General features: G+C 35.5%; 1 protein-coding gene across 1 annotated transcript in view; it reads right to left on the reverse strand.

The window, feature by feature from the left end:
• The window catches only part of CCDC88A (coiled-coil and HOOK domain protein 88A), a 46486-nt gene extending 35944 nt beyond the window's left edge, over window positions 1-10542 (reverse strand). Inside the window, exons 1-6 of the mRNA XM_029084786.1 lie at window positions 10481-10542; window positions 8093-8094; window positions 5879-5931; window positions 5020-5103; window positions 4314-4454; window positions 2541-2710 (exon numbers count right to left, since the gene is read on the reverse strand). Of these exons, the coding sequence (XP_028940619.1) occupies window positions 2541-2710; window positions 4314-4454; window positions 5020-5103; window positions 5879-5931; window positions 8093-8094; window positions 10481-10533 (503 nt within the window). The 5' untranslated portion in view covers window positions 10534-10542. The remainder of the gene's footprint in view (window positions 1-2540; window positions 2711-4313; window positions 4455-5019; window positions 5104-5878; window positions 5932-8092; window positions 8095-10480) is intronic.
• Between the last annotated feature and the right edge of the window lie 1040 nt (window positions 10543-11582).

An 11582-nucleotide genomic window follows, 5' to 3' on the forward strand; every position in this document is an offset into this window, starting at 1 on the left:
CACAAATGTATTCTGCAGATTACTATAACTTTTCTATTAACATTCATATTCCTATATTATTCTTCTATATAGAAACACACAGAACTTAACATAGAAAATGAGGTGTGTAATTTCCATTTCTGCAGTTTCTATATTATAAGCATCAAATAGCTGTTTTGTATCCAACTGTTGATATATGGTGCTGCAAAGAAAAATAATCTTTACAGATCTTTTGTATGAAAGTCTTATTAGCTGCAGTGCATACTAAACAAGATATGAATGTTAATTGCCAAAACCAAATTATAAATAAATTTTAAGCTGAATATTTTCAACTCTGAAATGAGTCTAATTTTAAATTTATCAAATAAATGCAGCATTTAATACCAAATGCTACAGAGAGAAATAAATTTATCAAAGTCTAGTATTTTAAATATACTGCTATGCATAAAGGATAATTATTTATGAATTGAATTCAAATAGGGAGCAAAATGTGAAATCTTCCGAGCCATCACTGTTGCCCTAATTGCATGCTTCAGCTACAGACTAGAGAGGATTGTACTAAATTATACAGAACATACCAGTGTTCACTGTTTAGGCTATCTATTAACTGTCAATCAAACTAATAACAGCAATTTTTTCACTAATTTTCTTGGTGCAGCTGTTTATAGAATACCCTGGGCGGGCTCATTTCAGTAGACACATAATAACACAGACATCAGAAAAAAAGAGCCGTATCTTTTTGTCCTCTATTCTTCGTCAAGACTAAAATGTAGTGGGGGAAGGGGATCCTCTCAGTAAATCAACCAGATACTTAACCCAGCTAGCTAGAGATGATGTGATCAATAGACTCTGATAAGAGTAGAGCAGTGAGCTGATAATTGTGATTTATGCTACTTCAACTTTTCATTTTACCTGTCTCCTCTCTCCACCAGATATGCTGGATTAAAAAAATCCTTATTTATGCTGTTTCTAAACTACAGGCGAGTTATATATATTAAATCTCTTCAGATTCAACATTTGTATTTTAAGTTCAAACTGCACATTCTTCACTCTGATAAAACAATATTAAGCATTGCTATAGAGAGAAACAGATTCTCCATTGGCCCATTATTTTCTCTTTAAATAACTCTTCACTGCTGCTCAGATTTATTCCTAGATGATGAAGACAGACTAAGTACCCTCTGATACTGAATCAGGTTTCATCACAAAATAGAAGGGACAAAAAAGGTTTTCATGAGGACATAAAAATCAAAGAAGCAAAGATCTTTATTTTAATGGGACTGATTTTTCTCAGTAGTTGGATGAGTTGAAGGAGAAGAATACACCTCTTAGCTAAGGGGTCAGCACGAGGGGCAGGAAAGAGCACTCCTCTAACTGGATTAACATAGCAAGCTGGAAACTGTATGAAACCATAACTGAGCCAAGCTACAAAATCTACTAATTTTACAAATTATATTATTACTTAGACATAAATAACCACACCCTGCCAGTAAACTCAGTCTCTTTTGCTGCATCAAGGTTTGCAGTGGGTCAAGAGATTTTAGTGGAGTTTGGTTTGCATGATTTTCTTTCATTTTTCTCTGTAGAGTGGCACAGCAGATAAAAGTGGAACAGTAATGAAGTCCATGAGCAAATTAAGTGTTGTGCAGACAAGGAATCTTCTACACAGAAAAAAGAAAAGAAGGGGGGGGAGAGGAAATTATTCTAAGCCTATTTTTTTTTCCTCTCTGCAACAAATTTCAATGTTTCATAAACCATGAACAGATGACCATTTCTTCCTGTATTTCCAACAAGAAACAGGTAACTTAATCATGCTGCCAATAAGGAATCACTACAGCACTATCTACTTTTAAAACAGACATTAATCCTTGAATGGTCAGGACACAGCTCTTTCTTCTAGCTCTTTCTTCTACCTGTCTGCCCCATGCAACTGCTCGAGAGTGTGTCAGCCCATGATTGCCTCAACTGCAACGCTATTCCCTTAGAAATGTACACAGAAATGTATGAATACAGATATATTAAAACTATAGTCAGACATTCATTAATGATAACGAAAAATAGAGGAAACAAAGAACTTGCCTTTGAAACAACTGTATGGACATACGTAAAAAAAAAAGGGCAACACTGCATTAGACTAGCTGTGAGTATTTCTAACAATTTACGTAGAGCAAAGAGCCCATTACTGTATTGTAACATGCTCAAGAGATTGCTCAAGCATAGTTAGTTTTTCAGAAAGTTCAGAGTACAAAAGATATAAAATTACCACAGCACTAGTTCCCTGATTTCAATATGTCTACAGTTAAAACATCAATAGAATTCACAGTACAAATTAAGACAAACACAGATGAAAAGTTGTATTTATCACACTGGGCCACAAATACGCTTACATGCTAAAAATACGCTTCCTGGGGTGCAGTAATTAAAAAAAGCATTTTAAAATGTAATTTAGCATTTGAAAGAATGAAGAATTTGTCTATATAGAGTACTACTACTATGCAAGATCAACAGCATTTTAAAACCCTACAACTTTCAACACACTTCTGCAATCTACATGTACTCACAGCTCTTGCCTCAGCCTTCTTATCTTTGCTTTGGCATCTGCTAGCTCTACGGACAGGTGCTGCCTGCTTTCAGTGCGTTTCATGCCAGGAGATCCACAAGGTGATTGTGCTGCTGATGCATGAGGTAGAAAACGGAGACAATCCCGTTCTTCTGAGAGTTCTATGATAGTCTAAGAAATACAAAAATATACATAGAGAAAAAAGTATAGAATTGCATTCAGAGAGCCACTTATATATCAGAAATTTATATAATTTACTACTTTAATAAATCAAAGACTGAAATGAATCAAGAATAATGGAACAGTTTTGCCATATAATAAAAGTTAGAAGCCCTACATACACCTCTAAACCTAAAGCAAATAGTCACAGCTATTCAACAGTACCGTTTGGCTACTCTTAAATGACTCAAATTTAGACTTTTAAGTCCACAAAATTATCAGTGCTTCAAACGGACTGGGTAATGAAATAACATTAATTCCTCAAACATGAGGATAAAGTGTGTCCAGTTCTGGAGCCCCCATCACAAGAGAGACCTGGAGCAGCTAGAACAAGTCCAGAGGAGGGCCACCAGGATGATCTGAGGGCTGGAGCACCTCTCCTATGAAGACAGGCTGAGAGAGTTGGGGCTGTTCGGCCTGGAGAAGAGAAGGCTCCAGGGAGATCTTATAGCGGCCTTCCAATACCTGAAGGGGGCCTACAAGAAAGCTGGGGAGGGACTTTTCATAAGGGCAGTTAATGACAAAACAAGGGGAAATGGGTTTAAGCTGAAAGAGGGGAGGTTTAGATTAGATATTAGGAAGAACTTCTTCACTGTGAGGGTGGTCAGACACTGGCACAGGTTGCCCAAGGAAGCTGTGGATGCCCCCTCCCTGGAAGCGTTCAAGGCCAGGCTGGATGAGGCTTTGAGCAACCTGGTCTAGTGGAAGGTGTCCCTGCTGATGGCAGGGGGGTTGGAACTGGATGAGCTTTAAGGTCCCTTCCAATCCAAACCATTCTATGATTCTATGATTCTAAATACAAATCTCTCAAGAAACTGGTGTTCCTCGGTGAGCAGCAGTATCCTTACCAACTGAATAAAGTATCAGACCTATAGGAATATTCCTATTTCATCATGTAAATAAAGGTATTATACTAATATGAAGGTCTCTTGTATTTTAAAGTTACTTTTCCTTTGCATTGCAAAGATGCATTACCACACATCCTCTCCCCTCACAGTTAAGTTTCTGTCTTACTCTTCTCAAGGTTGTGAACTGGAAAGACAGTTGCTAACTGTCAAAGAAATATTTGGAATAACAGCAACATTAACATATCCACACTCTACTGAGGGGCAAATCTGGGACCACCAAGATGATTCATAACTCGCAATTTTTATTAAATACATTTCTGTTTCTTGATTTTCACACAGTACAATGATTGTGCCTCACAGTAAACCTGTCACACCTCCTCTCCTAGTATGGATTCTGCTCCAGTTCACTCAAACCTGTACAAAAGGCCACAGTAATGTAACAGGCATCTTTCAGTGACTGGCTTGCAAACAGATGGGTTACTGATTCCTGGAAACTTCAGCTGATATAGCTTTGGATTTTCTGTTTTCAAGTAGAGATGAAAAGACTTGTTTCAGACTCTGGTTACTGCTTTTGGGCAGTAAGGAGTCCTTCCATAAATATGCAAACAGAACATACATTAAACTACTAGTTAGAAAAATGGTAAGCTGTATAATTTTCAAAAAAATTATGTCTTTTATTTCTTTTAAGCGACAAACCACATCCATACCTCTGAGTGCTCATCTCTTTCATCTATAAGTCTTTTTAAATGTAACGCCATATTTTTCAAGAGAGGTTCAACATATTCTTGTGTCAGTACAATGACATCCATCCACTGCAGATCAAACACATTTTCCTGATTATGAGTTACCTACATGGAATGAAATGAAGAGAAAAAACCATCCTCTTTAAATTATAAGAGTAGGAATTCAATATATGAAAATAAAGCTGAAACTCTATGGCTTAAATTCTCTGGACAAGGCATGAAAAAACATTTAAAATATATTAAATCATATGTTATGAATAGTTTCTTATCTACTTGAAAGTAGTACCTTGTATTTCTGGCAAAATAAAAAGCAAAAGGTGACTATGACATAACATGCATTATGTATTACATACATGGGATTTGAATTACGTTTTATAAATAAATTTGCATATGAAAATTTCACTAAAGTAAATTTCCTGTAAATCTAAGAAAGTCTCGGAGCAACATACTTCCTCCCTGGTACTGTTTTAACAATGTAATCCAAAAGAGCTTGGTCATGAAATCTTTCTGTGACTTAAGTTTAAAAAAAAGGCATTTTTTTGCTTACTAAAACCAACAGATATACAAATCATGTATTTGATTTACTTGCTTTTGAACAAATGTAAATTACATTCTTCTAATACAATATTCCATCTCCAAAAAACTTAAAAGCACAAAAATAACAATATACCTCTTGAATATGGGCTGCAACAGCTGCTCTTGTGTCAAAATCCAGACCTTGGATTCTTTCAATAAATTCTTCTTTTTTCTGACACTGAAAGTAAAGTTATCTATTTTATATACATATATATAAAATCACAAGTATTTTCATTCTTCCTTTATATTTCTAAGAGTTAAAAATGATAAATCTGAAATTACAATGACCACATTGCTAAATTATTATCCAGTAATTTTGTCAACCAATAAACACTTGTTTTATGCCATGTTAGAGTAATTATAACAACTTTTAACACTAATAAAATTATAAAGGAAAAAAAAAAGCTATTGAAAAGGGGGAAGGAAGCGGTTTCTTAAAATAGCTACTTATTAAAATTTTATGATAGTGAGTTCCACAGGTATTTTTTCAGTGCCCTCCTCTAGTACTCAAGTTGATTCTTTAAGTTGTTAAGGATATATGACTGATCTGTTTTTTCCGTTTAATTAGCTGAAAGGTACAAACTCTCCTATTAAGAACAGCAGTCCAACAAAAGACATTTATTAAATAAGTGAAACAGTTTCAATAAGATAATTCTTTGGTACTTTACCATTTTCTTCCTTTCTCTGCAATATCAGGTGAATTAACAGTATTACAATTAAACTATTCTTAATCTTACGTACACTGCTTGCTATATTCATACTATAAACTGTAAGAGGTGTACAGTTGTAGTCATTTTAACTGTAAGAATATCCAGATTTTCCAAGGAATGCAATAGTACCACTAGAGGAAGGAAGGTCAAAGTTATATAGCACCTCAGGTATTAAAATAGCAAGAAGAGAGATTGATAACACTTAAACCATTTCATACAGTTATAAACTTATATTAAACTTACCTGAACTGCACAACCAAGTAAAAGCAGGAGGAGTTTTTTTATTTCTTCAGTACCTGGCTCTAAGAAGAAAACAAGAACAAAAAAAATGGTAGGTGTAAAATGGTAATTTGAGTTTCCTCCCCTACCTCTCAGAAAACATAAGGTCTTCTCATTATTTTCATTTAATCTATGTTAACTTAGTTTAGCAAACAAAAAGATGAAGGAAATCCATCTTTCCAACTTTCAACTTAGCCCTTTTAACTGCCAACTTCCAGCGTTAAACAGCTTAACATCTGTAATAGTTTCAAATGGTTAAAACATCATTTCAGTCCTTCATAAAGCAAAACTTAGAGTGACATTGTCAAAAGTGCTTTGGAGATCTACAATCAAGTTCAATTTAAGGTGTCTCAAGATATTCACAAAAGTGCTGAAATTATTTGCCACCCCCAAGCTGTATGAGTTAGGTGACAAGTTCATTTAAATTATTTCATAAGGCTATATTAAATATTCATCTGCACATCTAAAAATCAAAATGTATATCCAAATCTGGCCTTAAGCATCTTAATCTCCTAAAGAAGCTTAAATTAAAGAACTATGTTTACAGATTAGTAAAGATTTTTTTTACTTTTTACATTCAAAATGTCCTCCTCCTGCTACTAAATACATGCTGTGTCTAGTATATAAATGCCATAAAGCAAACACGTTACTGACAACAAAACAGTTTAGGCTATTTGGAATGAAACTCTGTATGGTCATAAACTGTTTTGCTTTACTGAAACAGAAAACACTATCCATCGGGCTCTCTAGGAATAAAAGAGTCCTAATAGCATCCTTTCTACAGTATACTCTGGATTTCAGCCAATAGTTTATTTCATGGTTAGCTAACCAGACAAAAGTTATGCTGTCAAACATAATAATGCTGGGTCTGGCCAGAAATCTGACCTTTATTCTGCAAAACTGTACTCTGCAATATAGCTGGTGTAACTACTGCCATCACCAACAGATTCACTCTCAGTCCAAAGAGCAAACACCACAGTGAATGTCTAGCATGTACTAAGGTATGCACATTCTTGAACCTGACCCAAGTTACTGAAGTCCCTTTTTTAAAGGACTCTCTAATCCAATGATCACAAGATGGTTATAAGCATCTGAAAGAAAATTCAACCAGAACCCTCCTTCTGAAATGACAGCTTGCAACCTTCGACACTGGGCAATTACATCTATTTTGGATTTACCTCCACATAAGAAAGATGTAACCATTCACTTAGAAGCACTTGAAAAATTGTCCTTTGATTTGATCTATTTAAGGTAAGCAAATGCAAAATTCTCAAAAAGTAACAGATATGAGTTAATCTTGATCAAAAAAGAAATCAGGAAAAAACATAAAAGTATACATAATTCTTAATGATTTTGAGTAGCTTTCAGTAAAAAGTCAAGCCTGCTGCCATAAAGCAGAGATGAAACAGACAGATGCTAAGCTTCTCCACCTTCCTCATGGCTTCAAGGAGGTCTCTGTGTATTATTAAGTAGAGAGCCTTTCTTTAACATTGACTCAACGTGCTTCTTTTAGAAGGAGACATGTATAACCCTAATGAACATATAACATTTAAATTTTCAAAAGAGGTTTGTCAAGTAGATACCTTACAAAGGACATGAACTCAAATGGGAGATCTTTAATCATTTATGCTGATGTGTATCCCAAAGACTTGAGCTGTGAAGTCTTTTACATAGAAATAGAAACCATCAATGAATGAACATGTTCCATCAGAAGCACACTACTTCAGCTAAAGAAGGGGAATTCCACCTGGCTGCCTGTCTTAATCAATAAAGGTTAACCAGAATATTGTAATAGAAGGAATCCATCCCAACAAGGTACATCCTACATTCATTTATCCCAATAAATTAATCACACTTTTTATTTATTTATTTATTTATTAAAAGCAATCCTTGATCTCTTCTTTGGATGCTCATTTGCACACTGCTTCAGTATCTCTTAACTGGCTTTTAAAAGCCTACCTGAGTACTGTTTCCATGTGTCTCCCTCACATTCCCTGAAAGAATATGGCAAAATACTGAATAGCCTCAGCTTCCCACTGCTACCAACCACCTTGTATGTTTTTCTTCCTTTTTCTGCATCACCAATACAGAAATAGATCATTCTCCTCTAAACCCTCCAACCTGCTGTTTGAACTTTGTCCTTAACCCATCCTATCCTTTGATCTTCCCTGTACTCACTCCTATCCCTGGCTTTCATATCCTCTGTAGCCTTCCATCCTCCCCTGGCTCACTCCCTCAGAAACACAAACTGTTTTAATCTTTCCTCTTCCCCCACTAAAGAACATTTGCCTCATCATTACCTCCTTTTTCCTTTTCCTCTGTAATTTAACTTAACATTTACAATCACAATCTGTAGCTCTTATCCTCCAGATTCCCCCTCGAACTGGCTTCCTGCCAATTAGCTCAACTGAAATGATAGTTGATAAAGTCTCTGATGACCTCTTTTTTTACCAAAACTCAAATCCAGCATTCTATCTGCATTTTCCTTGATCAGCTAACTGCCTCTGATACAGTCAAACACATTTCTCTTCCTGAAATCTTATCTGCCCTTGCCTTCTGCAATTTGTTGTCTTCTGGTATTTCTCTACTAACCATTCCTTAAGTGCAAAGTAGTGCAAAGAGGAAAAACTGCGAGACATTCCTGCAAAAATCACAGCTACAGAATAAGCTTTAGAGGACCAAATGCTTATTGTTACCTGAAAATCAACTTTTACTATGGATGCTTGCCTTAGTGCAATCAGATTTACACAGCAAGTCTCTCAAAAGGTCACTGAGGTTTGATTTCACTATGCTTGCCCACAAAGAAAAAAAAAGCTTAAAAATCCCTCTAGGGATGAGGTCCTCTTCAAGTTGACACAGCAAGAACAGTCTTAACTTTCCAAGGGGAAAGGTTCTGGATGGAACCCAAAAGAATAGGTCTATCTCCTGATTCAGATCAAACTCCATAACGAACTCTGGCAGGAATCTGAAACATCTTCAAGAATATTGTTTGTACATATATATATATATATATTTTTTTTTTTTAATATGTGGGCTATGCTACAGTAACGTCCATATTTTCTCACAAATCCAGTAATATCCCCACAGGACAGCAATGCATACACCACCAGACGTTGCAGTTGCCAAACCACAAAAGCTACATATAGACTTAGCTGAGGTCCTAAAACAGGAAGAAACTTTATTATTAATGACTAAAGCATGGGTTTTTATGTATACAACGGAATACTAAATTATCTTTGTGGGTTTTTGTAGTGCATTTTTAATAAAATTTCATCTTAAACCACACAATATTGTTAAGATATATTTTGTTTCAGTACCTTAAAAAGCATTTAAAAAGTCACTACAAAAACAATACTATGATCTGTTTTTCCATTAAATCTGGTCTGTAAATCTGTAAATCAGTAAATCAGATCTGGAGTCTTTCAAAAATCTTAAGAAAGTCTGTAATCAAAATAAAAAAAGCATGATAGATTCTATTATTTTGGAAAAGAAGAGACCACATTCACGCTTCTTGCTGCATATAATAGATTACAGCATCTACATATATAAAAACTCAAAAGGCCATGACCTCAGAAGCAAAAGCAGCAATACTCAAAAGCAGAATGTAAAAATCAAAAAAAAAAAAAAAATCAAGATACCTACATAAATGGGGTATATGCAGATGGCATATGGAAAGTATCAACATTATGAACCCTGGAATTGAAAAGTGAGGTAACACAGATGGTTCTTCTTGCTCATGAGAAAAATCTTGTCTCACATACATGGAAGCATGGCATATAAGACATCTTAAATAAATAAAAAAAGCCAAGGGAAGCTACACAGCCTGTTAGAGTAGTTCCTAACCTCTCTGCTGAGGTGCTAGAACATCTGAAGTAGAACACCTGGGATACATTAGACCCAAGTAAATAAATTCTGCCCAATCCATAGTGGCTCCATGCAGGCCAGGTGTGTCTGCTCCGTGCTTCTGGAATTGAGAGCATGGTGCAGAGATTCCCAAGTGGCTGTGGATAGTCAGCTGGGTCCACACAGGCTAATTTTCTTGGTCTGAAAATTGCAACTCTCAGAGCTGGAAGCAGAGAAGGTGGGAGCATGGAGAAGACAGTGTCAGTTCAGGGGAGAAAGCAAGGAGATAATTGCAATATTTTTCAGGTAACGATGCAAGAGAAGCAGGAGAGTTTCAGGGAAGGAAAAACAAGGATTAGGAGTTGGATCAAGTGAGGTGCACTGAACTGACAATTTTCTCAGAGGTGGCTTAAGGTAAAGAAAGTTGAAAGCGAAGTAGCTGGGAATACACGAAACTTATACTTTGTCATATCAGTGGCTCACTAGTTGCTGAGAAATACACTTCGTTTCAGTATAAATCCTAATGACAGAACACATTTTTGTAAAGTGTGGACCTTTGGTGTGAACAAAGAAAATGTTACTTATCATTATTAAACCACTTACTTGCTAGCAGTGTTTACACAATCTTTTATTGAAAGGCTCAACCGTATATGAATTACATTTACAGTGAAACGATACAAATTATTACACCAGTATAAATTTTCATCTTAGTTAAAAATAAACTTACCAGAAAATGGATTTTTGCCAATTATTAATACATTTGGCAAAGACATCATGATCAACTGCTGCAAATTCTCCTGTAAAAGTTAATTAAAATATTATTTAAATCATATGTACTGAACGAAAGCAAATATCAAATACTAAACACCACTGAAGAGAAATTAGTATTACGTAAGTAGTTTAAAATTTTTCAGGTCTTAATACATTCATGTTGAATACTTAAAACTATTTAGACCCTAATTACAAAAAACTTACAAGTATTAATTACTTCTACAAAAGCCTTGTTTTATCGGTTTGCAAGATCATCTCAACAGAGTAAAACCCTCTCGTGGTAACAACCTGACTTAGGAACCTTAAGCCAACTAGATCCTGTGTCTCAGAATGTAGCAAAACTCCTTTAAAGTATTAGTGTTCATGTTTCTCTGACTACCTTATTGATAGATGCTTATTTTATTTGCTCTAAGCTGCATTTATACTACGAAAGATCCATTTCATCTATTTCATGTCCATAGTCTTGGTGGCCTTGCCAAAATGTGGATGTGAAAATTACAGGGTTTTTGCTGTAGTTATGCTGGACAATTCTGAATATAAAGGTACAAAATCCCATTTGCATAATCAGGTGGAGTTTTAGTTTATTAAGTCCCACACACTCAAGCAGCAACTCTGCCCATCTATTCTACAGACTATATCAATGGGTAGTTTCTGTCAGCCACTAATGGCTGTAATCGGGTCAAATCCTTAGTCTAGACAGAGCCTAATTCTTCTGAAGCAGAATAGTCTTCCTCCTGTTCCCAGATGTTTATCCACAGCAGATGCCATCCTATTGGCGGCTCTGGAGTCATGCCTTTTGTTTTTCCACAGTGACAGATTCCTTAATACCTAAAATATTCCTACTCAAAAGCAACATATTCTAGAACCATCACCCATTTACATCCAAAAGGTATGTACTACATGTCATGTTGTAAGCTAAAAACCTAAAGTCAACTCATTTCTTCGATAATGGCTGGTTTTATAAAACACCAGTCCAGACAGTGATATGTAGGGAAGGCTTATCTCACAGGGACAAAAGGAGGTTAGGGCAGGAATTAGCAGGGCTCATTTGGAG

This window comes from Antrostomus carolinensis, unplaced genomic scaffold, assembly GCF_000700745.2.
Source record: "Antrostomus carolinensis isolate BGI_N321 unplaced genomic scaffold, ASM70074v2 scaffold13094, whole genome shotgun sequence".
NCBI lineage: Eukaryota > Metazoa > Chordata > Aves > Caprimulgiformes > Caprimulgidae > Antrostomus > Antrostomus carolinensis.